The sequence below is a fragment of the Rhea pennata genome, chromosome 5 (assembly GCF_028389875.1).
Source record: "Rhea pennata isolate bPtePen1 chromosome 5, bPtePen1.pri, whole genome shotgun sequence".
In the NCBI taxonomy this organism is placed as follows: Eukaryota; Metazoa; Chordata; class Aves; order Rheiformes; family Rheidae; genus Rhea; species Rhea pennata.
This window is the reverse complement of record NC_084667.1, coordinates 45322793-45349601: the sequence shown is the minus strand read 5'-3', so window position 1 is coordinate 45349601 and position 26809 is coordinate 45322793. Positions and strand designations below refer to the sequence as shown.

Below are 26809 nucleotides of genomic sequence, written 5' to 3'. Positions count from 1 at the left end.
CGGAAGGGGCGCGGCGCGGCAGCGGCGGCGGTGAGCGCGGGCGGTGCGCGCGCTGGGGCCTGCTCGCCAGGCGGGGCCGCGCGCGGTAACGGGCGTGGCGCGGCGTGGCGTGGCGTGGCGTGGCGCCGCGCCGCGCGGTGTGGTGTGGTGCGGTGCGGTGCGGTGCCGCGGCGCGCCTGGCTTCTGACGCTGGGGACGGGACGGGAGCAGAGGAGAGGCGCGACCAGCCTTTTCCCGCTTTCTTTCCTCCCTCATCCCACCCCCGCCCCCCGCGGGGCCGGCCGTTAAGGGAGAGGCGGTGCAGGGGGCTGAGGGGGAGGTAGCGCTATCCGGGGGCGACTGTTTGGGGCTGCCACCTGGAAGGTGTTTCAAGGGAGAGATCACTGCCCGCCGGGACGGGGCTGGTTTGGAGGTGGGGGCGGTAGTGCCGCTCTCGGTGGGTTGCTGCCTCCAGAGAGGGATCCGAGCTGGAGAACAGGCTTTGGCCCCCACGTGGTGGGGGAGGGGGGCACGCACCCTAGGAGAAGGGTGCAGAGAGGGCTTGGGGGCATTACTGGGAATTTAGATTGGGAGGGGACTGGTGTTCTTAACGACCCCAGAATTGGATCGGGGAGTTGGGGTGAGATGCCCCCAGGGAACGAATCTGGGCAGGGAGTGGGGATTGTACTGCTCTCAGGATGGGGGAAACAGGGTGATATGATCCCCATACCTTGTTTCAGTTTGGGAGATTGAGGCAATATCAGCCCCGGGGACTGGATCTCGCCTGGGAGGTGGGGGTGTGGTGGCCCCCCAGGGGCCATGCAAAAGATGTGTGTGCACACACTCCCATGGCAAGGGAGTGTGGTGTCCCTAGGTATAGGCTTTTTTAGAAGAAGGGGAGTTGGTGTTGGCACTGGGCACAGTGCAGCTGCTGCCTGCCAGGAGAAGAAGGCCAAAACCCTACTGGGAGAGGTGATGGGGCAAAAGGATCCAGGCAGGGTGAAGGGGGGGGGGTGAATGCAGGGGGTCTCCAGGACTAAGGCAGTTCCTCCTCCCCTCTGTTGCCCTGCTGCAGTGCACTTTTGGTCTTCCTGCTTTGCCCTGGTCTCATCCTGGGTTCTCAGTCCTGTCTCTGGAAATATGTCTGAGGGAGTGGATCTGATTGATATCTACGCCGACGAAGAGTTCAATCAGGTGAGTGGAGCTCTAGGCTGTGGTGCTGCCCTTTGCTGGGACTACTGTGGCAGCAGGCAGGAGGAAGGAAGGGCAGCTAGGGGAGCAGCTCACCCTTTTATGGGGAAGAGAACATTAACCAGAGTTGACCAACTTGCTGGCAAGGTGCTAAAACGGTTAGTGTACTCATCACTCATCAGCTGGTGTGTACTCATTGTGCAGAGGTAGAGGATGTGCCTTGCATGCAAGGAATACAGTGGGACAGCATTGAAGAGTTGCTCTGGGAAACCAAGGACACTGGGACTGTCATTAAATCATGGCAGCTGTGATTTAGAGCCATGAAAAAAAGTGTTTGTATAGATTTTGCAGGGGATTCAATGTGTGGATGGTTACAAAAATGGTTACAGTTGGGAGGGTTGAGAGTGAGGCAGGATTTCCACCAAAACATTTACTGAGGCGTTGATGACTGGGGATCGAAGTGGATGGTTGCAACCTGCTTCAGTTGGAGAAATAAGATATTCAAACTGGAAGAGAGCTGCACCAAGTAACTGTGAGAAGACTGTTAGCAAAGGGGTTCTTAAAGCACTGAATCCTTTGGGCCTGCGGATGTGTGTGCTGGGTTGTGGGGAGCTGCTCTCTGAGGAGGTGCTGCATGGAGACCTGTAGGGAACTGGTGACTCTGACCACAGCAAGTTACTAGGTCATCCACCTTAGGGGCAGAGCCTGCCAGACTTGCTGAAAGAAATGGTGGAGAATATGTGTGCACAGCTTCTGGAGAAGCAGATTTTAGGGAGTCTGGGGATCTAGACAGCTGAGGAGAGCAGTTAAGAATGCACATCTTGGAAGATTTTTAAAACTGTCATGGAAAGACCATGGACAAAATTTGGTCCTCACTAGATGGCAGGCTGCAAGAACTTGAATCAAAGCATAAAGAAGGAATTGCTAGTTGTCTAGAGCTCCGAGAGGGCTGAAGAGGAGTTGAGGGCAATAAATCCTTTGTCCTAAAAAGTCAGGAGGTTATCAAGTGAGAATATACCATAAGTTAAACCTTCAGGGAAAAGTGGAATATCAGAAAAGCATGTTAATTGCCCCAGAGATGAGGGGACTGTGAGGTGCTTTCAGCTGTCTAGGAAGAAATAGGAATTCTCCACGGAAAGCAATTGCATTAGAGAAGGGCAGAGTCAAAGCTGGTCCTAACATTGTCAAAATAATGGAAATCTCACTGTAAAGGTGAGTTGCAAAATAAATACATGGTGTTTGTGCTGCCTATAGCAGCCAGGCTGCCTTGCACAGATATCCTCAAACTCTGGAAATACTTCTCCGTTCAGACCTGGATTCTTCTGAAAAACTTCTAGAAGTCAGATTCCCCATGTGTTACACAATCTAACGCTATAATGTGACCATATTGAACTGTTTTGGGTTAGAAGTAGTCTTAATTTGTATATATCCTTCCAAATAACTTTTAACAGTAGGAATCAGGAAAATATACCTGGACTTGAGAGAAGGTAGAGCTGAATAACTGAAGGAATAAAGATGGAAGATCTGGAAAAAGAAAATGTATGGAAGTTGCTGGGGAGGAATTTAAAAATACATTAAATGGAAAATAACTAACAATCATCATTTATGATGATTACCTTAAATGCCAAAGGAAAACAGTGAATGAGCTAAAGGAAAATAAATAAGATATCTTTGTCTACAGAGGGAGAAATGTGGCATCTGCAAGTATGTGTTGGAAAGTCCCTGAATTTTCTTGGAAGGTAACTCATGAACAACTAACGGGTGAGAAGGTTTAAAGGGAAAATTGTGCTTTCATACCTCTGATTTTCTGCTTGAATCACAGACTCATAGAATGGTAGAGGTCGGAAGGACCTCTGGTAATTATCTAGTCCAATCCTCCTACTCAAGTAGGGACACCTAAAGCATGCTGCACAGGATCACATCCAGGTGAGTTTGGAATATCTCCAGAGAAGGAGACTCCACAACTTGTTCCACTGCCCTGTCATCCTCACAGGGCTTCCTCACAGGAAGCTTTTCCTCATATTCAGATGGAGCTTCCAGTGTTTCAGTTTGTGCCCGTTGCCTCTTGTCCTGTCACTGGACACCACTGAAAAGAGTCTGACCCAATCCTCTTGGCACCCTCCCTTAAGTTATTTGTAGACATTGATAAGATCCCCCCTCAGTTTTCTCTTCTCCAGGCTAAACAGGCCCAGCTCTCGCAGCCTTTCCTCATAAGAGAGATGCTCCAGTCCTCTAATTATCTTTGTAGCCCTACGCTGGACTCTCTGCAGTAGCTCCATGTCTCTGTTGTACTGGGGAGCCCAGAACTGGACACAGTACTCCAAATGTGGCCTCCCCAGGGCTGAGCAGAGGGGCAGGATCACCTCCCTCGACCTGCTGGCAACACTCTTCCTAATGCACCCCAGGATACCATTGGCCTTCCTGGCTACAAGGACACATTGCTGGCTCATGGCCAACTTGTTCTCCAGAAAGAACTCCCAGATCCTTCTCCACAGAGCTGCTTTCCAGCAGGTCAACCTCCAATCTATCTTCATACATGGAGTTATTCCTCCCTAGATGCAGGACTCTGCACTTGCCCCTGTTGAATCTCAGGAGGTTCCTCTCCGCCCAGCTCTTCAGCCTGTCCAGGTCTCTGTGAATGGCAGCACAGCCCTCAGGTGTGTCAGCCACTCCTCCCAGCTTGGTATCATCAGCAAACTTGCTGAGGAGGCACTCTGTCCCTTCATCCAGGTCACTGATGAATAAGTTAAAGAAGACTGGACCGAGTACTGACCCCTGATGGTCAAATGCTGCTTGTCCTGTCCATGCATTCAGGCTGTCTTGACAGAGAAGGTCATGTGCTGGAAGGCTTGAAGAAGGAAGAGTGATAAGAGCAATGGGTGAAGCTGAGGGGGAAGCGCCTGTTGGGAAGCTGGGATGGGTCTGATCTGGTCTTGGTTGGGTCTTGGAAATCTTCACAGAGTGAAGAATTTAAGCAGTGTTGATAGGAAGGACAGAGCAGCATGCACAACAGGCTTCCTATGTACAGCACAGCAGGAAATCATGTGGAAAGATTTAACTAGTGAGTTTAGGGGACTGGACACAGAAGATCTTTGACACAGTCAAGTAGATAGAGGGCTCTTAAAGCTGGAAGTGGTTATCAGGGCTCGTCAACTCCAGTGTCTAGCATGCCTCAGGCTGTAAGACATCATGTGTAGTGGCAGGAAGAAACCTGGAGAGGTATTTGTCTGCACTGGTGAGTGGTAGAGCCGGGAGTCCTATAAGCTGCAGCACATGGGATCAGAGTGCTGTGGGAAGGCATCACTTCTGCCCTGCAGTTCCTGTGGCATGCCAGAAGTTCAGCTGTGATCCTGAATTCCATAGTGCACACAATAATTAAATCTGAAAATGCACTATTTAATCAGTGTGCACCTTGCAAAGCACTGAATGAGGGTTCAGAGCAAGTGATGTGTTCACCAAGTTGGGATTTGATTTGCAGAATTGATGTTAGCTAGCAGGTAGGTAGATAATGCAGAAAGCATCTTGTTAGCATGCATTTCAAGTGATGGTCTGCAAATTCTGTGCTACATGAGATGATGGGCAGAGACTAGCAAAATGAACTGTGAGTACTTCTACATCATCATCCCATGAGGGTGATGATTTTTAAAGCAGAACGTCGAAAATGAACAGAACCAGGAGAATCTCTGAAAACTTCCAAGCTGAAACAGCAGTTAAGTAGCAAAATTGAAGGCTTCCAAATATTTTCTATTCTAGCCCCGCATTTTTGTTCTCCTCAAGTTTTTGAAACTTACCTTTCAGGCTGAAATTTTCCAGTCTTGGGCCTTGTCCAAAGGCAATTGGTGGGGGTAGGAGTGTGGGAGGCAGATTAAGCAAACAGTTGAGCTGTTTTGAGAATTGAGTACAAAAATACTTCTCCCTGTTGAAATTCTCGTAACCTTTTATCAGCTCTGCAGCTGAAATAGCTAAATGCCAGAAGTTAAAATGTGACTTGGGAATGGCTGTTGCTGTCAAGAAGGGGCTTAAGGATGTCCGGGAAAAATAATTTCCTTTAACATTTCAGTGAGCCCTTGAAAGTTGTATGCTGAGCACCATTCCTCTTCTCTCCCACCAGCTCATGAGATGACATGTTGCATGTGTGTAATTCACCTGACCCTCAGCCCATAGGGAATTTAACTACATCATGCTATCTCTAGTAGAAGGTGTCAACTGTACTGCCTTTAAAGTCTTGAACATAGAATGGATGTGTTGTCCTTGTCTATTAGCTGCAAATTTCTAAAGACTCTACTGAATGGTATTTTCTACAAAGCAGCCACTGGGTGGAGGGATATCCAGCTGGCTGATGTGATTCTGAAGGTGCAGGCCAAAAGGCTTTCCAGGAGCTGTGGGGAGGTGGGTGCTTTCAAAAGGCAAAGCTCTTCTGTGTTGTTTTGATTACAACAGGCCAACTAGGGGAGTATATGCTTGCCTGGGTGATGTTCTTCATCCAGAATTACACAGCCCTGGTGTTTCCCTGACCTTCCACTGAAGACTTGGGTCATTTAGATTCCCCAGGTCACTGGGGCAAGGGCTTTGTTCTTTGTACTGTGTCGAGTGTGTGCCTCTCTTCCATGGAACAAATACTTACGTAATAATTCCTCATGTGAAATGATACTCTGTGTATGTTGAATTTGTGTAATCAATTGGTATGAAAATACATAGTAAACAAAGCATTTGCTGTATGCTCCAGATTAAATATAGCCTAGAATAGTAGTGGGAATTGGAAGGCAGATCTAGGATGCTTGAGTTTGCAGCTAAGAAGCTGTCTTGTTGACTAGTTCATTTTGTCAAAGGCTGCACTGCTGAGGAGAGTAAAGAGTATGTGTATAAATGTGTGTGTAAAGACATTGTGTATAGCTCTTACTCTGAAGAGAGCTCAGCTGACCTAAAAAGGAATGGGATTGTGATCACACTGAAAATAAATGAGGCTATGCTGGTGTTTCTGAGGTAACAGGAAAGCTTGACTGGTGTAGTTTGAGGATGGATGCCTAACTCCCAGGTTGGACTTGTAAAACATATGCCTGTCAAGGAGTGAAAAGTTCGTGTAAGTCTTTTGACTTGCAAGAGTGGGGTGTTTTTTTGCCATTGAGCTTTTGCCCTTGCACATTTATAAAAGGTAAGCCCTTTCCTGATTATATCTTAGAGTAACAAGTTGAGTCTTGCCCTGTTGCTCAGAAAAGCTCACATCCTGATGTGCAAGTTCTCTGTTCACTCAGGGTGTATGTAGCATGCAGTGGAGCTAAGCAGAGGAGGAGGGGATGGAATAGAGCAAAATGCTTGTAGCTGAAGTTGGAGAGGGAAAAATCAAGCAAGATTTTTTGAAAATCAGCATAGTTTGTCAGTGAGACAAAGCCAGAGAAAGGCTTTGTATTTTGGACTATTCCTCTCTCTTCCAGCTTTTTTGCATGTAAAAATACTCCAAGGTTATGTCAAGCATTGCAAAGCAGAGCCCACCACTTCTTTGGGTTAATCCTGTTTCCTTCATTGCTGGGGAAAATAGACTTTGATCCTGTTGTTTTGGGACTTGTGTTAAATGCTCAGCCAGTTGGAGTGCCATGCAGCTGGACTTGGATGGAGAGAGGAGAGAGGCAGCATGAGAGGCCAGCCAAATCAGCACAAATGCAAATGAAAGGGATTTCCACATCAGCTAGGAGGAAGAGCAAATGTTATAGTGGATTCCACAAGTGAGGGGTTGGTCATTAGCCTGGGGCACTATGTGTTTTTGCAGGGCAGTAGAGCAGCAGAGAAAAGCAGTTCGATGCTGAGCAGCATTTACTGGGCTGGAGAGGAAGTGGATGGAGTTGCTTCTGAAATAACAAAGTGCTGAAAGAGAATGCAGTGTCCAAAATAAAATAAAATAAAAGGCAGCGTACAGAGGAGAACCAGGGGCAGCAGGGAATTGGAGATGAGGCTCTGGACAAGATGAATTGGCTTGTGAAAGATGAAAGGAGCCAGATCTGTTTGCTGTAGCTTCATTTATAGCAGTGATTTACCACCTTCTACTAACTATAAGGAGATCTAGGGCAAATGAATTGAGTCCTAAAAGGAGGAACTAGGATATTCTGAGTGTGGGCTTGGTGTGCCGAGGCTTTTAGAAGGAAGGTGTCTGTGGTCCCATGAAGTGTTTGGCCCATTGATTTAAACAGGAATGGGAGCAAGCTCAGGAGCACCCCAGCTGAGGAATGCATGAAAGCATGTCACCATGAAGCTTTGACAGCAGGTCACGCATGTGTACACACCCACACACACTCTGAATTGAGGTGACTGGTTTGCACATTGGAAAAGGGTGACTTCCTAACCTAACACACAAATAATCTGTCACCACTGACACTGAAGCAAAACAAAAAACAAAAAACAAAAAAAAAAAAGAAAAGAAAAAAGCAAAAAGCACTGAAGCCTGCCGCAAAACAGCATTTGAGATTATTTTTAAATGTTTCCCATGGTGTTTGGTATAAAATGCAAGTTAACTATTGCGGCTATGTCAAGGCTCCCCATGAGCCCCCACTGGGGTCAGGACATATGGCTGGAGTGACCCTACCCTCCTGCCTCTCACTGTCCTGAGCTGCTGCAGCATCTCTCTTTGGAGCATCTTAGCCCAGTGCCCTTCAGGAGATGAACTTTCAGGGTGTTGAGCACCCTTTCACGTGTCACGAGCTGGCTTGTTGGCCTCAGTGAGTCCAACCAAATTCTCTTCTGCCTTTTGGAAGTGGTTCTTGCTGTTTCATATGGATTCATAAGGGTACTGTGTTTCCCTTCCTGTCCTAAGGTGTAGTCCTGTTCCTTGCACATGTCCTGTGCTCACAGAACAAACTAATGTTTCCTCCTCTGCAGAGGCCCTGAGGCTAGGCAGGTTAATTCTGCACTCTACCTTGGTGGTTGCTCTGGGCATGGCTGGAGCCTTCTGTGGAGCCCCCAAAGGAGGAAGGGAGCTGCGTTCTGCAGGATATCCAGTGCCCTGGAGTGAACTGGAGAGGACTTCAGCAGAGCAGAGCGGGGTGTATCTCTGGAGCCCCTAATGTGCTTTTAACAGCCCAGTGATCCCTTTCGGAGTGGCAGTTTCACTCGCAGAATCTCCCTTTTGTAAAGATGTTGACTGTCTGTTCCTTGCCAGGACTCTGAGTTCAGTAATGCTGACCAGATGGACCTATATGATGATGTGCTAGCAGCCAGCTCACAGCCCACTGAAAGCCGCACCAGTAGCTCAGAGGCGCCTCCAGAGATCCGCCAGGAGCCATCCCCCAAGCCCAACAATAAATCTCCTGCCATCCTGTATACTTACAGCGGACTGCGCAACAAGAGGGCTGCCGTCTATGTGGGCAGCTTCTCATGGGTGAGTGGGATCATGGGTTGGCACTCCCCTGCTGCCTGCTTGTACTTTGTTGTGGAGGATGTCTTCAGAGCACCTCCACAGGCAGTTTAGGTGTCCTGTGGAGTGTACAGAGATAAAATTGCTCCAGAGAAACCCATGTTCTCTTGACGGGCTGCATTGCTCCTTGGAGGTGCTGTCCACACTGACCCAGTGCCCTGAGCTGGGTCATGAGCTGGGCGTGACCTTGTGATCCTAAAGGAAAAGGGATTCAGAACCCTGTGAGGCTTCAGATTGAGTCTGAGACAAGTGGCCTGTGGTTCTGATCTGATCATACTGGGCTGCCTTTTTAACGTTGCAGGGCTCTAATGTTTCCCATGCACTGGCTGCTGCCCCAGCCTGGCTCTCCCTTGACATCTCTGCTGGGGATGCCTGGGCAAGTTCCTTTCTCTGCCCTGGGTTGGTGATCCTGTTTGTGGATATGGTACAATTCTTAGAAAATTCTGTCTTGTGCTGTGGACAGATACATCTCAAAGCCACGACTGGGGTCTGCTTCAGACTCCAGGCTGATATTGACATCCTTGTAGGGGCTTTCTGGCCTCTAAGAGTGGCTGTGCTCAAGTCCACTGCCCTAGCCCTCTGAGTGCTGAGACTGATCCCAGCTGGAGGGTTAGCTGGGGGGGCACCAAGGCCCTGTGAAGGGCTGTATGAGCTGACAGTGGCCTCTCCCCTGTTCCCCTCAGTGGACGACCGACCAGCAGCTGATTCAGACCATCCGCTCGGTGGGTGTCTACGATGTAGTGGAGCTGAAATTTGCAGAGAACCGAGCCAATGGCCAGTCCAAAGGGTGAGAGCTAAGGGGAACGTGGAGGAAGTGAAGAGCCAGGCCCTCCTAGCCATGTTCAGTGCTTTGGGTGATGGCCTGGGGGAGTGAGGAGGCAGGCAGAGCTTTTCCTGGCTGTTGTGGTGATGCACAGCCTGTCTGGAGGTGGGATAGTGAGGCAGAGAATCCGAAAGGGTTTGTGCAAACAATTTAAGTGTCTGGAAAGTGAGAGGGGAAGGGAAGGGAATTGCCAGGCTGGGTTCAACTGCCAGGAAAGGCAGCAGGAGGTGGTGGTGAACGCTGCCTGTCAATGGGGCACAACAAGAACTGACAGACACTTTAGGGTTTGATAAGGGATCACTTTGGTGGGTGAACTGCTTGAATCCTGCTGTTGCCTGCTCATTGATGGGCTTTCTTGCAGGTATGCAGAGGTGGTAGTCGCCTCTGAGAACTCGGTCCACAAGCTCCTGGAACTGCTTCCTGGCAAAGTCCTCAATGGGGACAAGGTGGAGGTGAGGCTGGCAACACGGCAGAACCTGTCACAATTTGAGGCACAGGCTCGCAAACGTAAGTGATGTGAAGGCATGTCATGGGTGGGGAGGGGCATCTGCGCTGTGTGGCCAGCTCCCATGGGCCCTGGAGATGCCCCAGCACAGTTATCAGGCTAAACCCACTGAGAGCTTGGGGTGGGGGGGCACTCCCAGGAGACTCTGTGGGTTTTTTCCTATTGCTGCTGAGTCTGATTAGATCCTGACCCGAGTCTTTATGATCCCCTTTTAGGTGCTCACACACTGCGAAGATCCCTCGTAGCCTCCTCTTCCTCCTCTCCAAACTGAATGGGCTTAAGCTCTTCAGCCTATCAACATAGCTAAGACCCTCCATATCTATTAGTAGCTCTTCTCTGGATCTCCTCCAGAATTTGTCCATCCCTGTGGAGGTAAGGTGCCCAACACTGGACGCAGTATTCCAGCTGGGGCCTGGCCGTGGGCTTTCTACAATGGCAATAGGTGGTCCTTGCCTCACTCCGCAGTGATGTGATGCTGCAGCCCTGTGCTGGGGGGCTCTGTGGAGCCGGAGAGAGTGTCTTGTCAGGAATATGTATGAGGTCTTGGCCAGCTGTGGTCATTGTAGATCCCTAGCCCATTTCATTAAAGAAAGGTCCTTCTTCCTAAATGCCCTGGCCAAGTTTCAGGGGGGTAGCTGTCCTTCATGCCCTCCTTTCAGCTCCAGCTAGGCACCAAGTCCTCCAGTGTGTGCATTGATCAGCTGCTTAGCAGCATCATGTGCTGTAGGACCCTGTCACAGCCTGCCATTGTTGTGTTTCAGTGGAGTGGAGGATGTTCCCTCTTTCCTGCCCCTTGCCCCACAGGATGCAGGGAAGCCAAGGTTTGGTCTGCCCAGAGGAACTTTGCCATTGGCATGGCTGAGCTCATGTGAACCCCTCCTGCAGACTCAGCAGCCCTGTCTGCCTGGCAGAAGCACAGGTGCCTGAATGTGTGTCAGTGCTCTGCTTGATGGCCGTCCCTACTGTCTGCCCTGCACATGCCAGGACAGGCCTGATCAGAGAGGCAAGGCTTAGCAGGGAGCTGCCAGCCCTCCCGAGGGGCTCAGGCAGGGGAAATGCTCTCTCTTGTACTTCTCCTGGCTCACCTTCTTTGGACACAGCAGGGGGGCTTCTGTCAGTCTCTTTGAGTGCAGACATGCACCAAGTTTTCCTTCCTTCAGAATCTCTGGCACTGTTGGCACTTGGGTTCTGTCCCCTTGTGCTCCTTCACGCTCGGGCCTTTCTGAACCCACTCCCATGAGCAGATTGTAGGCTATCCGGTTTGTTTAACATCTTCTGGGACTCAGACTTCGGGCCACAGGACCCAGTGATCTATTCACTGGGAACTCTCGCCACTTCTTGAGGCTTTTGGCTTCTGTCTGTCTAACTCACTCTGCAGCTACTGTGGAGTCCTGCTGGCAAAGAGCTTCCCTGGGACACCATGCAGGTGACCATGTCTTGCTGGAGAGTGCAGTACCCTCTTTGAGGCATATGGAAGTGGAGGCTACATTTGGCTGGCTGGATCTTTCTCTGGGCATCTTGAGTTCTGCTGAGATCAGACCTAGTGCTGTGGGCTGTGGGAGAGGATTGCCCAGTGCGCCATTTACTGTGGGTGGGAAGGAAGAGGAGGTCTCCAAAGCCTGCAGACACTGCTCTGTCTGCCTGGACACTCATGGTTCTTTCTTTCTCTTGTGCTGCTTACAGGTGTGCCACCGAGGGCCCACTCCCGGGACTCCGTGGACTCGGTGGATGGCCGTGCCACACCAACAGAGAATGCCCTGCCACCCATGCGTGTGGAGAAACCCCCATCTGTCCTGCCTTTTTTCAACCGCCCCCCAGCTGCTCTGCCCCTCATGGGGCTGCCTCCACCACCAATGCCACCCCCTCCCCCCCTCTCCTCTGGGTTTGGCGTCCCCCCGCCTCCACCTGGCATCCACTATCAGCATCTCATGCCCCCACCACCTCGACTGCCCCCCCACTTGGCTGTGCCCCCACCAGGGGCTGTTCCCCCTGCCCTACACCTCAACCCTGCCTTCTTCCCCCCACCCAGTGCAGCCCTGGGTCCTCCACCAGATACATACAGCAAGGCCATGGCCCCCTACAACCACAGCAGGTGAGGAGGGTGGAGGAAAGCAGTGTCACTGCCTGGGAGCTGCCTGGGGGCACTGGATACCTAGGTGTCAGCAAAGGGAGGACAGCATTGACCCCATGTGTGCTATGTTTTGCGCAGCCGAGAGCTCGGCCCACCACCTCCCGCCGTGAGCGAAGTGGAGTTTGAGGAGATCATGAACAGAAACCGGGCAATTTCCAGCAGTGCCATTTCTAAGGCAGTGTCTGGAGCCAGTGCAGGTACTGGCCATTGCTTCCCTCATGCCCTCCACACTCCCTTCCCAGCTAATTTGCATGCCTCAGACCTTTGTTTTCTCCACAGGTGATTACAGTGACGCCATCGAGACCCTCCTTACAGCCATCGCCGTTATCAAGCAGTCACGTGTTGCAAATGATGAGCGGTGCCGTGTCCTCCTCTCTTCCCTCAAAGACTGTCTGCATGGGATTGAAGCCAAGTCTTACAGCACAGGCGCCAGCAGCAGCTCCTCCAGGTACAGTGTCTTCAGATGACCAATGGGGCTGGGGCAGGGCTCTGGGGCTTAGAGCCATTTGGAAATGGCTGAATTGTACCTTGGCTTGGAGCTTTGGTGTTGGTCTGTCTTCTGATAGAGGATGAGTGGAGGGCATGGTTCACATGGCAGCCCTGTCCCCTCGCAGAATCACAGAATGGTTGAGGTTGGAAGCAACCTCTGGAGATCATCTAGTCCAACCCCCTGCTCAAGCAGGGTCACCTAGAGCATGCTAGACAGGATGCAATCCATCCATCCCCTCCATCTAGGAGGTGTGAGGGGGGTGGGCAGCACCCTTGAGGGGGACTGAAAGTTTTCCTTTTGTTCTCCAGGAAAAGACACCGGTCTCGTGAACGCTCTCCCAGCCGGTCCCGCGAGAGCAGCCGTCGGCACCGGGATCTACCCCACAGTGAGGATCGGCATGAGGACTATTTCCAGGAGCGGAACCGAGAGCACGATCGACATCGGGACAGGGACAGAGAGCGGGACCGGCACCACTGAGACAGGTGAGCTGGCACTGGGGCACTGACCTGCATGTGCCACTTGCTCCAGCTGCACCTCTGGGGCAGACGTTGGCCACCTCTGGCCATTGGTTTTGTGCCTGAGACTCCAGCTTCCCTTCTCCATGGGCCAGCTGGGGAATGACAAGGAGGTGTGGGATATACAGAGTTCCCCTGCCTGGCTGTACCAAACTAAGAGGAAGGGTGTTAGAGGGGCAGGGAAAGGCTTTGCCTTCCACTGGGTATGGTAGTGAGGGTGCAGGACTGCCTGGTACTGTTCTGACGGTTCCTCTCCTCTGTCCTCACAGGAGTTTGGCAGTAAGTGGTTTTTAATGGACTTGTATCTCTTCACCTCGACCAGGACTACACAGCTGAGGCCGCTCAAACCCCACCCCTTCCTTGCCACCCCCAGCTCTCTCCAAGCACCCAAGGAAAGCCGTGCTGTGCCCCCAGTGGGACTCCCACTGACACCTTGGGGCCTGAGCCATTGCCCACACTCACTGCTACTTCTGCTTCCTGGAGAGAGGCTGGAAACCATGGAGCAAGGGAATGCCTGGGCTACTGGGCCCAGCCACCACTCCATTCCATGGATACTCAGACCCAAAGAGAAATGGTGCTTTTTTTCCCCATGGAGGGAGGTTTGTGAGCCCTTTCCTCCCTGTTGCCCTCCTGGAGTGGCTGGAAGGGGATAGATCCCCTTGTGTGTATGTAGTGCGAGGGCATGGGGGTGTGTAACTCCTGTCCCAATGTCTGGGCTGTGCTCACTGGAAGCAGTATGAGGTCTTCTGCTGTGCATCATCTTCTCACCAGTGCAGACTTCTGTCTTCATTGCCCCAACAGTCCCAGTGTGGGTTGCTCCAGCCCATAGGATGCTGCTTTGTACTTGTGCTTTCACTTCTTTGTGGGAGAAAGCAGTGGCTGATGCCCTCTGTGGCTCTGGTCCCTGCCACCTTCCTCCTTGCCCCCTGTGGTCTGTCTGGCTGCTCCAGGCAGCATGCCTGGAGAATCCTGTCCCCTGTGGGTGTGTGGAGCTGGACGGGGGGGGGGGGGTAGGGAGGTGGGGGGTGTTACTACCTCCCTTTGCCGTTCCTCCTCCCCTGATGGCTCACAGTTGCTGGCTCACACAACAGCAGCTCTGGCTCCTGGGTGCCCAGCAGATGCCTCCCTGCAAAGCCTTCCTTGTTTTAGAGGGAGTGGTGGAGGCAGAGCCCCAAAAAGCTGGCAGCAGGGCAGGCTGGAGTTGCCTGGCTGGCTGGCTGGCCTCGAGGGGCTGCATGTCCCTCCTGGGTGGTAGCAGGTGCTGGCTGGGACTATCCCTTTCCCTACTCCATCCCTGCCTTCCCTTGCTACCCTCTGGTAACCAGGGTAAGGAAAACTCCACCTTGATGCAGCATGGCACCCCGTCTCTGCCCAAGAGTCGCAAGCTGGGCAGGAGGTAGCAGAGAGCCGTGTTCCTCTTGACAGGGGCATTTGGGGGCTTGATGGTGCTTGAGGGGGCTGTGCCAGGCAGTGTGCAGAGGGCAGAGAAACAGAACTACAGTTCTGAGCTGGGGCAGGAGCCTCCACAGTACAGCGCCCCTCGGGCAGCAGTGCTTAGGTGATGGAGGCAGTGTGACCTCAGCATGCAGTGTTTGTGCCAGCCTAACTCCTCTCCCACATGGGGCTGTGCGCTGAGCTCCAGGACCTATGGCAGTGGCTTTGGAGGAAGGTCTAAGAAGGTGAGAGTGAGCCAAGGACAGAGGGTGAGTTCCAGGGCAGGATGCCCAGCCCCCAGGACTGTTGACTGTGGCATCTCCCTCTGAAATGTGGCTGGACATGAAGAAACCTGGCTCTGGAGGTCTTTTTAGAGAGAAATTAAAAAAAAAAACTACCATGAGGCGCCAACTAAGGGTGAGTGCCAGGGGAGCATACAGCAGAAGCGTTGTTTTTTACTTAATGACACAAATTTTTAGTTTCTTTCCAAATAGTGGGGAAAAGTGCAGAGCAAACCCCAATTAACCACCCAGTGAGGTGCTGCCCCTCCTGCTCACAGTGACTAGATTTGTTTGTCTTTCTGATAGGTTGGAAATTGTGTAATAAACTTGATGACATTGTCAATCTTTTATATGGCGCTGTATGGCTCTTCTCTTGGGTTTCCTTTGTAACAAGTTCTAATAATAATAAATGGGGTGTGAGTGTTTTATGGACCCTGTGTGGCATGAGGCTGTGGGGGATGGAAAGGGCAACATGAGAGTCTCCCAGGGTGCTCCCAGTCTCCAAGTGGGTGCTGATGGCATGCTCAGGTGTGGGGGAACAAGCACCTGAGCACCCTGCTAATTTGAGTGACTGCCCTGGCACAGCCTCCCTGCCAGGCCTAGTTTATTTCTGCAGTTAGGGACCAGGGTGACTCAAAAGGCTGTCTGTCTCCTGCTGCTCCCCAGCAGGCTGTGGGAGCAGAGCAGGGCTTGGGGCTGAACTGGTGCCCACATGGGGACAGTATTGCTGTTTGAGCTGCTAGTGCCCCAGAGGCTGGGGCAAACACACTGGCACTACCAGGAGTGGAGGCCATATACCACCCTGCCTGCCCTACTCTCTAACATGTGAGGGGTTCCTGTGCTCGTTCTGCAGGCATGCAGTCATGTAGGCAAGAGTGGCCCTTCTGTCCCCATGGTGGCTCCAGGCAGCACCGTGGATCAGCTACAGGGTAGGAGTTAGCACAGGCAGTGGAATGTGGTGCAGGAAGTTCACGAGAGCTTCATCTGTGGTCTGCTGCCCTGGGGGAAGCTACATGTCCAGCCACGAGGTAAAAATAAATATTTATTGGAAAATAGTAAATTATTCTGAGGATGCAGTAGAAAAAAAAAAATCTCATATCTCAAACTGACCTGTGTGTCACAAGCTCTGGGGTCAAGGTCCCATGGCATGGGGCCAGAGTACCAGGTAGCAGCAGAGTGAGTGCTGCATGGTGAGTTACTTGCACATGCTTCAGGCAGAATGGAGAGGAACACGCAGGGTGGAGGCTGCCCTGCCCAGCAGCTGTGCACCAGCCCAGGTGCCTGCCAGCACCAACATGGGCTCAGCCCAGCACCATAAGTGTGCCAGAGCAGGGTCAGCCCAGTGGCACAGCTCTGTCCCACCAGCCTGAAGCAGGGTGTGAGCCAGGGAATGGAGCTGCCAGCGTGGCCACAGACTCCCTGCTGTCCCTTGTGCTGTTCCATGTGGTGCCATGCCTCAATACGAATCTGTGCTGCAGAGAAGGGGAGACAGGGCTGCAGCAGCAGGCAACAGCAAGGCCCCAGGCCAGGGTGGGGGCTGCGCCCCTCAGCTTGCCCTGCCTAGTTCCCACCGGGGGTTATTTCTCTCACTGCACCATGTGGCCTGGCTACTGGCGGCTGCAGCTGTACCTTGAGAAGGAGGCCAGTGTGAGGATGCCCAGCAGTAGCTCTGCAGCGTAGAAGACCAGGAGGATGGTGTTGAGGATGGCTTCCAGGCGCAGGGCATAGGTCTGAAGCAGCAGGTAGTAGGCTGCCATCATGGCTGCCGGGAAGGTCAGGGCCAAGCTGATGGAGAGCAGCACTTTCCGCTGGCACAGGTTGCCCTTTGACCCTGCACAGTGCACCGTTATTGCAGCCCCCACCTCTACCTCATGCAGCACAAGGGTATGAAGGTCCCCAGCCAGGCCCGTGCTTGCCTGTGGCCAGGACCCCGCTGTGGGGGACACAACAAATGGTGCTGCTGCAGCCCCAGCACTTCCCACTGGGGTTTTGAGCAAAGACCAGCCAATAGATTGGGCCCTGGTGGCACGCGGGGCAGGAGCGCCCTAGGCCCTGCACATGAGGCCCCACCGCTTAACCCAGGACTTACCAAAGAAGATGCGAGTGGCCTCAATGCCCAGGTAGAGGAAGAGCATGACCACATCCAGCGCCAAGTTGGTGGAGGGGTAGGGCAGCAGCAGCACTGCAGGCACAGCCACCACCACCCTCAGAGCTGGCACCTCTGCAGGCGGGCCACCACGGACCCCGGGGACAGAGGAAACCGGGGGGGCGGAGCGGGGGGGCCCACGCTCACCCTTGTAGACGAAGACGAAGGCCTCCAGGAGAAAGTAAGTGGCGCAGTACCAGCCGTTGAGGAACAGCAGGATCTGCAGTGGCGCCGAGGAGCGCTGCCGGCCTGTGGACAAACGACGGCCGTCGGCGGGAGTGGCCCAGCCCGCTGCCCCGGCCTGGTCCCCGCCACCCCCGGCTGCTGCCGCCGCCGCCTCCCCCGAGCCCGGGCCAGCCCCGCACTTACTCCTGGGCGCCATCTTGCATCTCCATGGAGACCGCCACATCCGCCCTCGGTCCCAGGAGCACTCGGAGGGGCATGCGCCAGGCCCTTCTCTCCGCCCCTCTATGGCTGAGGAGGAATGGCGGGGGGACGGGGACGGCCTCAGAGCCCCCGGTTCGCGGCCCAGGCCGCCCTCCAGGGCTCCCTCTCTTCAAGCACTTCTTCCCGGAGCCTGAAGACTGGCAGGGAAACTATTCTTTCACGGGTGAGTGGCTGGCGCCTGTATTACCCTGGCCATGCAGAACCACTCTCATGTGTCCTGCAGTCCTCATCCACAGCCCAGACATGGGGAACCTGCTCTTGTGCCTGGCTACAGGAGCGGAGAGCTCACATCTTGCCAGCTCTTGGAATCTCACTGCATCAGCCACCCTCCCAGCTCTGCACAAGACAGCTTGGGGATAAATCAGTGCCACACAAAGTCCACGCTGTTTCTACTTCAGTCTGAGTCCCCAGCTGGGACTTGTGGCCAGCAAAACCCTCTGGGAGTGTGGCAAGGTGCAAACAGTCCCAGTTTTGTGGCTGGAAACACACTGTCTAGCTAGCCAGGGCCTGGGTAATGAGTAAGTCATGTTATCAGTTCAGTTCTCTCTGTAACAGTCTCTTCATGGGTGCTTGTTGTCAACATGGCATCACAGTCTAAAGGAGGAAAAGAACAGGAAAGGCCCCGAGGTGCCTGCAGCACACAGACACATGACAGCCTCTGGAAAACACAGCCAATTTATTTCTTTATAATTTACAAAAACTCTGAAGTCCCAGCAGGGGATGTAATGCCAGGACAGAACCCTTCCGCTGCACTGCTGGGCCCACTGCATGCGTCCTACAGCTCCCGCTCCTGCTGGAGTGCGAGCTGGCCTGAAGCAGGTGAAAGGACTGGTCCCTAGGAGGAGGAGAAGGAAGAGGAGGAACATGGTTGGGCTGGAGTCACAGGGCCTGGACAAGCCCTCTGGCCTCTTGGATCCATCGCTAGTGAGGCAGCAGCTGGGCTCACAGACATGGAGGAACGGAGGGGACTCCAGTGAAGCTGGCATGTGCAAGCGCTGATCCTGTGTGCTAGGGTGCTGCTCGCCCCAAGAGCTGTCTGTGGAGCCTGAGACGAGGCAGCAGACAGCCGAAAGCCTGAGCAGAGCTGTCAGCCACGGAGCTGAGCAAACTCCTTGCGCAGCCACAGTGAGTCCTGATAGAAGAGCGGGTCACCCAGGTGCACTGCCGTCCTCTTGTAGAAGTAGCAGTAAAGTACAGCCGCTGGAGGAGGGAGGGAGGTGAGCGCTGGGCTGGCAGGACCATCCAGCTCCACCTCCCTCCCTTTAGAGTTAGATCCCACAGACTTCCAGAGGGGGTGAGGTGCCTCTATTGATGATATAGCCCCACCCCCCAACCAACCTGATGTGAGTGCCAAGCTGCATGCCCAGTCTAGGGCTGCTGTGGGCTGCCCCAGCATGGCCAGTGAGGCAGATAGCACCCTGCAAAGGTGAGCCCTTACCCAGTCGCTGGAAGACAAAAAGTGTCTGCAGGCCTTCGGTCCACACAAAGCGGCTGGAGTCTCTCCACCGCAGGTTCTGAGGTGGACAGACAAACATGTGGGGTATCAGTGCTGAGAAATAACCATTGAGCTACTGCCTGGGGGCCATGATAGCTCAGCACCCTGCACCTCTGGCTCTCTTAGCATGGTGCGCTGAGGGTGCCAGCAGGAGAGGGATGTCCTTGTGCCCTAAGGACTGTGGCTGCCTGGAGGCTCTCTCCACCAGGGGAGAGTGAGAGCCTTCACTGTCTGGGCAAGAACCCAGGATGGTTGGCTTCGAGCCACATCTATGGCCAGGAGCAGCCCCCTGCCCCAAAGGTTAAGCAGCTCAGGGGATTTAGACAGTGAGCCAGGACCTATTCTAACTTCAGACTTCAGATCCCTGCAAATCCCTATCAATCCCCTGCCCGGATGGTGTGTGGACAGCACAAGCCCAGCTGTGTGCTCAGGCAGCTCCCAACCCTTGAGCACTAACTCTTCTTGGACACCAGAGTGCTCCCAGGAGGGGATGGGAATGTCACCCTCAGAGCTGGGGCGTTGTCCTGCACCATGCCCAGGATAGCTGGGGCTATGCGGAAGGGTGTGCAGCGGCCAGGTAGGGTTGTGGGCTGCTCCTTTTGGGGCCTGCTGCCTGGGACAGAGAACATAGGAGCACTAAGGCCAGAGGCAGACGGGGCAGATGCTTCTCAGATGAGCAGGGAACTCTAGCAGCTTGCCTGATACCAGTGGACAGGTAGCTGCAGCCAGCCTCTGAGTGCTGGCATTTGCTGGAGATTAATCCCAGGTAATACCAGGTGCTGCTGTCAAGGCCTTCAGGCTGGGGATTACCCAAGGCAGCATGTGCCAGCACAGAGTCAGAGCCAGAGGGCTTTCTATGGGGAAAGAGGATTGTCCTGCAGGTTGACCAGGGAGGGGGCTGGGATGTGGCGGTTCCGTTCTAGTCAGGACAAGCAATGAGCAGGCCCTCAGGCTGGTCCACGCTTCTCACAGCTCAGTGCCTGCCTCTTAAATGACTTCCCTTTGCTCCCTGGACTGAGCATGGCCCAGGAACATCTGCTGCATCACTGCTGCAGCCTACAAGCCTAACAACTGTGGCTGGTGGCAACTGTGCGATTGCACGGGGACAAGAAACACTGAGGAAGGGGGAGTCATGACCAAAGGCTGAGATCTCCCCTGTCTCTGTTGCTAAATCTCCCACTACTTCTGGCTTCACTGCCCTCTTGGGAGCAGAGGGTTTTCCCAGAGACACTCACCCACCTACTGAAAAGCTGCTCACACAGGCTAAGTCTTCCCCAAATCACCCAGGAGAACAGCTGTTTCCAAACTGTCTGGGACAAAACATGTGATGGGAGATTCTGGCCCTCCCCTAATGCCCAATACCTGGAAGAGGGACTGAAAGGAGCCAGGGGTTGTGGCTAGCAAAACAAGGGGACCAGTGCCCTGTTTGCATGCCCTCTGGGGAAAGCCAGCAGCCCAGGGCCCATCCCAGCCTACCATGACCCAGACATGGAAAGAGATGCTGAGTGCCAGGTAGGCCGCTGACAGGACGATGGTCCCCTTGAACTTGTGAAAGAGGAGATTGACCAGACCAGCCTGAAAGACGAAGGTGTTGAAGAACATGAGGAAGATGATGATGACATTGAAGAGAATGGCAATGTCCTGGATACTGCAGGAAAGGAGAGAGACGTCATAAGCACCCTTATGCTTGTGGTACAGGAAACCCCAACCCTCCTGTCCCCCCCTTGCTCAGCCTGCTAGGTCTGCCTGACACTCACATGAAGAGGACAAGTTGGACAGCAGGAGCTGTGCGGAGCAGCTCAGAGAAGGAGTTGACAAACAGGTCGTAGAAAAGCAGCAGGAACTGCAGGAACAGCACCAGGCTGTAATTACTGGTCTGGAGCATCTTCCTTCCCCAGAGGTGTGAGCTCTCAGCCCCGGCATCCCAAGCAGCAGTTCATGTTCCAGAGCCGATGGGCTCAGTGTCGCCTCTTGTACCACAGTTTCTCCCTACAGCCAGGACCTGGGGCCTGGAAGGGGAGTAGAGAGCTCAGCAGGGCCAGACACAGACCCCACAACTGACACAGAATTCAGCTGTTGCTGTACCCCACAATGAGGAAATCCAAAGCAAATCCAAATGGGAGCCTGCTGGTTTCTGCCCTTCTGCAGCCAGGCCCAGCTGAGGGAACAACCTGCCTGGCTCCACTCATGCGGCACATACACAGCAATGAGCCTCCCAGTTCTCTGCCCCAAGCAGTAAGGCCTACAGGTTCCTTTGCAGAGCCATTCTCCTGCTCTCATTCTGCAAGCTGAGGCTGTTATGAATAAGCCATCTCCTGTCTGTTTTCTCTCACCAGCAGAGAGAGTCTGTCTTCTCTCACCAGCAGCAGATTCAGATTGAGTCTGTCTCTACCACTCTTAAACCCCTAATCTCGATGAACAGAATGGAAAGAAATTCAGGCATGAGGAAGATATGCGAGCCCTAGCGCAGAGATGGGAGGACAGTCCAGGCAGGTTGCTTACACTTGTCGTGGTGGACAGGTGAGTGAAAGCCACATCCCACAGCTTCAATCAGCCTCATGGGCAGTCTTGGGCAGGCTATGCTATGGGAGCAGGTTTGGGCATGCTGCGAGCCAGCATCACTCTCTTTCGCCCCACCCCTGAACCTTGCACCCAGTCTGAGGCAACTAGTCAGAGTGCCGTGGACATGGCAAAACAGCAGAGCTTCTGGGTCTGAGCAAGGAGAGGCAGCTGTCCTCCACAGATTTCCCATCGCTGACAGCAAGGCCAGGGCCTGCTCTGTTTTGAGAAAGCAGTGCGTTGTCCCCGAGGAGCACAGGTAAGGCAGACACCTGGACACCACACAGCTATTATCCTCCTCCCCCCATGAAGCCCCCAGCCCCCCTTGTCCCCTTTGGGAGAAGGGGGACAAACAAGAAGAGGATGCATCACCCTGTCACACACGCACTCCCCCGAAGCATGGGCTCCCTCAGCGGCCCCTTGGCCCACACGCGGCCCCCTGCCCCCCTCCAAGCCCCAGGCTCCCCTCATGGCCCCTGGCGCACCCCCCTCCCCAGCGCCGAAGTAGGCTGCAGTGCCCCCAGGCCCACTCCCCATGAGTCTCCCCAGCCGCTGCTCGCTCGCGCAGCCGCCCCAGGTAGAGGTAGACCGCATTGCTCCCTGTCCCTCGAGCTGCTAGTGCCTGTGGTGTACTCATCCCCGTCCTCCATCCCATCCCGTGTCCCTGAGAGCGGCGGCGCGCCCACCTGCGGCCGCCATCTTCCATCTCCATGGAAACGGCCTAGCCACCGAGGCGGTGGCGGAAGTGAATTGGTAGAGGAAGCACGCGGGAGCCGCTCTAGCCAAGATTTGCCTCGTGCTCTGTGGCGGGAGGCGCGGGGCGGCGGCCTGGGGCCGCACCAAGACGACCAGCTAGAGCGGCCGCCGCGGCGCCGCTTCCCGCGCGCTGGGGGCGGTGGGCTGGCACGTCCCGCGCCGGCCTGAGGTACGGGGCCGCGGCGCAGGCCCAGCTGGGCCCAGGCCTGAGGCCCCCTCCAGGGCTGGGTGTGAGCTGTGGGGCCAGGCCCCCTGCTCCTAGGTTTGGGGGCAGCCATAGGGCCAGGCCCCATGGCGCTGGCCTGGGGGTTTTGGGGACGCAGCCTTCGTCATTCCCCCTTTCCCAGGGCGACCCGGGGGTGGTGGAGAGGGCTGCCAGGCAGGGCCAGGTGTATGCAGAGGCATGAGGCGCTGCACCTCGCTGCTGGGAGCACGGGAGTCCCCTGGTTTGCCCCTCCTGAGTGCAGGGAGTGTGGGCCTAGCAGCACTGTGGGCAGATGGGGGGGTGTCTCTGCCTTTCAAGAGCCCCTGTGCTACTTGTGCTCCATGCTCCTCCCCACCTGGCTTTTGGGTGCACTAGCAGCTCCCTGTGTCCAGCTCCTTCCTCTTGGCATGACCCCAGCCTGCCTGGTGTGTTGCGAGTGTGTTGCAAGTAGTACTGCTGTGAATGGTGCAAGGCCTCAGCAGGAGCAAGCGGCTGAGCTTGCGATCCCCTGCACGCTCTGTGGGCGCTGTGTGAAGGAAGTGATGCCTGCTCCCAGTGCACTGCACAGCTGTCCCCCCCATCCCCCAGGCCTGGGGCCGTCCCCTACCCTGGGACCGGCCCAACTCTCTATTTGTGGAAGCAGATGCAAAACACTATGCAAATGAGCATGGCCCCATCCCTGTCAGTCTCCTGCTTGCCCTGCGCTGTCCTGCAGTCCCAGGGAGAGCCACGGCCCCCCGCAGGCTGAGGGAAGCACCCTGAAGGCAGAGCCCTGCCAACCTCTCCCCACACCCCAAGACAGGGCTGTGAGGTTCCGGTGGGGCTGGCAGGGCCCCCGACCCTGGCAGAGCAGGTGGGGTGAAGGTTATTGTGGCAGAAGGGAGGGCAGAGGGAGGTAGGAGCAGGCTGGGGCTGCATGAGCCTGCAACCCTGGTGTTGGAAGTGGGGTGTGGGTGTGTGGGTCTGGCAGAGTGCAAGTGGATGCTGGGGTACAGATGTATGGGGACCTGGAGGAGCATGGTTGTGCATGAAGGGGATGGAGGGGAGCCAGTGTGTGGATGGTGAGGGGCTGGGGATGCATGGAGGAGGGTGCTGGGGTTGCAGGAGGGACCCAAACTCCCTGCCACCCCAGTAAGGCCTGGGCAGCCAAGCTGCTGGGCTGCTGGGCTCTGCAGGGACAGGTATCACTCTGTGCGCGTGCCCCACCAAACGGCTCTGGTCCCGAGTATTGTCCTCCAGGCTGGCCAGCAGTGGGACTGGCAGCCACCACTTCCTCACAGCCTCCTCTCTGGAAACAGCGCTTGAGCAGCCAGTTCCCCTTTCGGGCTGGCTCCTCCCTGGTGAGTGGCTATCAGCAGGAGAGAGCCAGTGTGGGTGCACAGCCCCAGCAGAGGCTCAGCGGGTGTCTTGCTCTCCCCAGGTACCACCCCCCTCCCCCCAGACCAGAGATGCTGGAGCTGCCCTTCCTGCCCTTCTGCGCCCTGCTTGGCAGCCTGGGGGCTGTGTGTGTGGCCTTTGTGAGCATCTGGTGTCAGCAGTGGCACGGTGGCTTCGCCTGGGATGGCAGTGCCCAGATGTTTAACTGGCACCCCATGCTGATGGTGACAAGCATGGTGGTGCTGTACGGTGCAGGTGAGCAGGGTGACATGGGCAGGGCCGGGCTGCAGTGCCTGCTGCCCCCGCTTGACTTCTTGCCCCCACAGTGGCCCTGGTGTATCGCCTGCCCTTCTCCTGGGGTGGCCCTAAGTTCCCCTGGAAGGTGCTGCATGGCACTCTGGCCCTGGTGGCCTTCAGTCTCGCCGTCCTGGGGCTGGTGGCTGTCTTCGGCTTCCACAACGCCCACAGGACACCCAACATGTACTCACTTCACAGCTGGCTGGGGCTGGCCACCATGCTGCTTTTCTCCTGCCAGGTGGGTGCTGCGACAGCTGCCCCCCCCCCCACCATGCCCTGGCCCCCACAACACCCAGTCTGACTCCCAGCTTCCTGTCCCTGCAGTGGCTCGCTGGCTTCACCTCCTTTCTGCTGCCTTGGGCCCCGGCCTGGCTCCGCACCCTCTATAAGCCAGCCCACGTTTTCTTTGGCTCCACCATCCTCATGCTGGCCATGGCTTCATGCGTGTCAGGCATCAATGAGAAGCTTTTCTTCAGCCTGTGAGTGTCACCACTTGGGACATGACTGGTGGTGGGAGGGCACACAAGGCCCTGCAGACTAGGCTAGGGGAAAGGCCTTGCAAGAGTAGAAGCCAAGAGGGGATTGGGCTGTTTATCATCTCTTAGTGCCAGCAGAAGTGGCACCAAGTGATACTAGGCAGGGGCAGATTAAGGGAAGTGATTTCCCCCTTAGCATGAGGTTAACCTGCAGAACTCCCTGCTGCAGGATGCCAGGGAGGGTGATGGTTTCCATGTGGTTTAGCTGGAGATTGAACGCATGCAGGAAGGCTCATGGTATGTCCTAAACTGTTGGCCACCTCCTCTGGCCTAAGTGTCCCAGGGCTGTGACATACACCTACATATATCCCTTGGAACCTGCTGTTGGCTGCTCCCTGCAGGGGCACCCAGAGGAGGCTGGGTGTTCAGCACGGACTGGGGACAGATGGTTGCAGGGAGGCCCTGGAGCAGCATCGCTGGCCATCAGAATAGTGGAGTTGTTCCCATCATGACACAAGAAGCCACCAATGTTGCACCTGAGGGTGGCATGCAGTAGGGCTGGGCTGCTCCTGTTGAAATGAGCATTTCCTTTCTCTTCTAAAGGAAAAATGGGACAACAGCGTATGCCCAGCTGCCCCCTGAGGCTGTCTTCGCCAACACATTGGGCCTCCTGATCTTGCTCTTCGGAGTGCTGGTGCTGTGGGCCCTGGCCAGGGCAGACTGGAAGCGCCCAGAAGCAGACTTGGTGGACATTCACCAGGTACCGCCTCTGCAGCACTGCTGGCCAGAGCTGCAGTGGGGCATGGGTTGGATGCAGGGCACTGCACAGCATGGGGCACAGGGTAGTTTTTGAGAACTGAGCTCTGGGACATGTGTCTCATCGCAGCCCTGGCAGGCTGGTCCCCTGGGGGCAAGATGGGATGGTGGGGTCCTGCCAGGGTGGGCAGGGGTGCCAGGACAGAGGTTCCATGCTCATGGATGTTCTCCCCACAGCCCCTGCTCAGTGCTGAGCACTGTTGCCTCCGCAGCACACTGCACTCCCAGGACTGCCAGCCCTGAGCTCGCCGCTCCCTTTGCTGCCGTGCCTGCCATGCTGGCCCCACTCTTGGTCTGCTGCCTTCCCCTCTCCAGAAACTCTTGCTGCCTGTGCCAGGGCTGCCTAGCCCTCCTGCCCATGGGAGAAAGGAGGTTGGTTCCTGTTGTCCCTGTGGAGAACAGGCCATGCTAGCGGGACAGACTGAGGCCTGGACTGCATGCTTTGCCTCCCCATGGGCCAGCCTCAGCTTCTTGCCTGCCTCAAGGATGGCTCCTGGGCTGTGCAGGGCAAGGGGTGCCATGACCAGTATAGAGCCAGCTGCAGCGTGACCATTTCTGCCACCCCATCCTCATCCCCACCCCTTACTCAGCCAAGCTGACTCCTGTGGGGCGTGGCTGGAGCCTCGCCTCAGCCTGCACCAGGCTGGCTGCCCTCCAGCTGACCTGTGGAGCCATGTGTGCAGGGCCATATCATGTCAGAAGCCACCAGCAGAGCATTCCCATCACACATGCAGCACCTTGCAAGCCCCTCTGGGCCTGGAGCCATCTTGATGCTCAGTGCATGTCTGCGATACAAGGTGCCTGGCTCAGTGCAAGGGGGATGAAGGAGGGCAGGTCCCAGCTTGCTGCCATGGCTCTTGTGCCATGCTCCGGCAGGCTGCTTGCTCTCCCCACCCAGTGGCTCCTTGCCCCTTCCCCAGCTACCCCACAGGGACAGGTGGTGGAATGAGTCCCTGAATATCATGGTGGAAGGGTAATAAACCACTGGCTTTTGCAATGCACCTGCTGTCATGTCCTTCAGTGTCATTGGGGCTACATGAGCAAAGGCAGGAGAGAGGGGTGCCTGGAGAGCGGGGCCTGGTCCTGGGCCCAGCTAGGGGGAGGCAGGTAGAGGACCAGGATAGAGCTGAGCCATCTCTAGCTGAGCCAAGCTGTGAGGCCTGCGTGCCATGTTCCCCAGCAGACATGTACCCCCTGGAAGGGGAGGTTGGCTCTTCTCTGCGCTGACAGGCCCACCCCTCTGCTGCTGGTAGCTGGAGCTCCCCTGGCATGCGGGACTCAGGCAGGCCATGTCCCCGTGCTTGCCCCCAGGTCCCTGTGACCAGCATGGCCCTTCTGCGTGGTTCCCCCAGCCCCTGGCACTGTGGGATCATCGACTGGCCCAGGGCAGGCCCTGGCATAAGCCAACAGTTCTGGACTCTGCCATCGCTCCAGTTCCTGTTTTTCCCCTTTCCAGAATCTCCTCCAGGCCTTGTTCTTGGGGC

At 55.2% G+C, this 26809-nt stretch overlaps 4 protein-coding genes across 8 annotated transcripts; 2 read left to right on the top strand and 2 right to left on the bottom strand.

Moving 5' to 3' along the window:
• Positions 1 to 11: 11 nt before the first annotated feature.
• On the top strand, positions 12 to 15101 carry CPSF7 (cleavage and polyadenylation specific factor 7). Its single transcript, XM_062577253.1, has 10 exons — positions 12 to 30; positions 1055 to 1173; positions 8318 to 8536; positions 9256 to 9359; positions 9757 to 9902; positions 11584 to 11992; positions 12110 to 12228; positions 12311 to 12479; positions 12830 to 13003; positions 13306 to 15101. Exons 2-9 carry the CDS (start codon positions 1120 to 1122, stop codon positions 12996 to 12998), a joined length of 1389 nt encoding a protein of 462 aa, XP_062433237.1. The 5' UTR covers positions 12 to 30; positions 1055 to 1119; the 3' UTR covers positions 12999 to 13003; positions 13306 to 15101.
• Positions 15102 to 15780: 679 nt separating this feature from the next.
• On the bottom strand, positions 15781 to 17347 carry TMEM216 (transmembrane protein 216). 2 transcript variants are annotated; one of them, XM_062577254.1, is made up of 5 exons: positions 17267 to 17347; positions 17045 to 17146; positions 16841 to 16933; positions 16381 to 16582; positions 15781 to 16218 (listed from the first exon to the last, which is right to left on the bottom strand). In XM_062577254.1, exons 1-5 carry the CDS (start codon positions 17304 to 17306, stop codon positions 16086 to 16088), a joined length of 570 nt encoding a protein of 189 aa, XP_062433238.1. In that variant the 5' UTR covers positions 17307 to 17347; the 3' UTR covers positions 15781 to 16085. The 2 variants fall into 2 exon arrangements, with proteins under 2 accessions (XP_062433238.1, XP_062433239.1); XM_062577255.1 differs by having other exon boundaries at positions 16128 to 16223.
• A 656-nt stretch (positions 17348 to 18003) lies between these two features.
• On the bottom strand, positions 18004 to 22111 carry TMEM138 (transmembrane protein 138). The gene is made up of 5 exons (XM_062576828.1): positions 22085 to 22111; positions 20597 to 20848; positions 20316 to 20487; positions 18783 to 18858; positions 18004 to 18544 (listed from the first exon to the last, which is right to left on the bottom strand). The coding sequence occupies exons 2-5, from the start codon at positions 20722 to 20724 to the stop codon at positions 18432 to 18434; spliced, it is 489 nt and encodes a 162-aa protein (XP_062432812.1). The 5' UTR covers positions 20725 to 20848; positions 22085 to 22111; the 3' UTR covers positions 18004 to 18431.
• Positions 22112 to 22235: 124 nt separating this feature from the next.
• On the top strand, positions 22236 to 26326 carry LOC134141638 (lysosomal membrane ascorbate-dependent ferrireductase CYB561A3). Of its 4 annotated transcripts, none has more exons than XM_062577964.1 (7): positions 22236 to 22323; positions 23599 to 23699; positions 23780 to 23991; positions 24063 to 24271; positions 24358 to 24512; positions 25113 to 25269; positions 25503 to 26326. In XM_062577964.1, the coding sequence occupies exons 3-7, from the start codon at positions 23808 to 23810 to the stop codon at positions 25566 to 25568; spliced, it is 771 nt and encodes a 256-aa protein (XP_062433948.1). In that variant the 5' UTR covers positions 22236 to 22323; positions 23599 to 23699; positions 23780 to 23807; the 3' UTR covers positions 25569 to 26326. The 4 variants fall into 4 exon arrangements, with proteins under 4 accessions (XP_062433948.1, XP_062433950.1, XP_062433951.1 ...); XM_062577966.1 differs by having other exon boundaries at positions 22243 to 22323; positions 23640 to 23699; XM_062577967.1 differs by having other exon boundaries at positions 22250 to 22323; positions 23658 to 23699.
• The last annotated feature ends 483 nt before the right edge of the window (positions 26327 to 26809 follow it).

What these genes read in the sequence shown, in the direction of transcription:
- LOC134141638 (XM_062577964.1), top strand. Translation starts at nt 23,808, where the DNA reads ATGCTGGAGCTGCCCTTCCTGCCCTTCTGCGCCCTGCTTGGCAGCCTG. An exon ending in GAGAAGCTTTTCTTCAGCCT is followed by an intron (nt 24,513 to 25,112) that starts GTGAGTGTCACC and finishes TCTCTTCTAAAG; the next exon opens with GAAAAATGGGACAACAGCGT. An exon ending in ACTTGGTGGACATTCACCAG is followed by an intron (nt 25,270 to 25,502) that starts GTACCGCCTCTG and finishes TTCTCCCCACAG; the next exon opens with CCCCTGCTCAGTGCTGAGCA.
- CPSF7 (XM_062577253.1), top strand. Translation starts at nt 1,120, where the DNA reads ATGTCTGAGGGAGTGGATCTGATTGATATCTACGCCGACGAAGAGTTC. An exon ending in AGTGTCTGGAGCCAGTGCAG is followed by an intron (nt 12,229 to 12,310) that starts GTACTGGCCATT and finishes TTTTCTCCACAG; the next exon opens with GTGATTACAGTGACGCCATC. An exon ending in GCCAGCAGCAGCTCCTCCAG is followed by an intron (nt 12,480 to 12,829) that starts GTACAGTGTCTT and finishes TTTGTTCTCCAG; the next exon opens with GAAAAGACACCGGTCTCGTG.
- TMEM216 (XM_062577254.1), bottom strand. Translation starts at nt 17,306, where the DNA reads ATGTGGCGGTCTCCATGGAGATGCAAGATGGCGCCCAGGA. An exon ending in CTTCGTCTTCGTCTACAAGG is followed by an intron (nt 16,934 to 17,044) that starts GTGAGCGTGGGC and finishes CTGTGCCTGCAG; the next exon opens with TGCTGCTGCTGCCCTACCCC. An exon ending in ACACTGGCCTCCTTCTCAAG is followed by an intron (nt 16,219 to 16,380) that starts GTACAGCTGCAG and finishes TCTGCAGCACAG; the next exon opens with ATTCGTATTGAGGCATGGCA.
- TMEM138 (XM_062576828.1), bottom strand. Translation starts at nt 20,724, where the DNA reads ATGCTCCAGACCAGTAATTACAGCCTGGTGCTGTTCCTGCAGTTCCTG. An exon ending in GTCCAACTTGTCCTCTTCAT is followed by an intron (nt 20,488 to 20,596) that starts GTGAGTGTCAGG and finishes CCTTTCCTGCAG; the next exon opens with TATCCAGGACATTGCCATTC. An exon ending in CTTTCCATGTCTGGGTCATG is followed by an intron (nt 18,859 to 20,315) that starts GTAGGCTGGGAT and finishes TGTCCACCTCAG; the next exon opens with AACCTGCGGTGGAGAGACTC.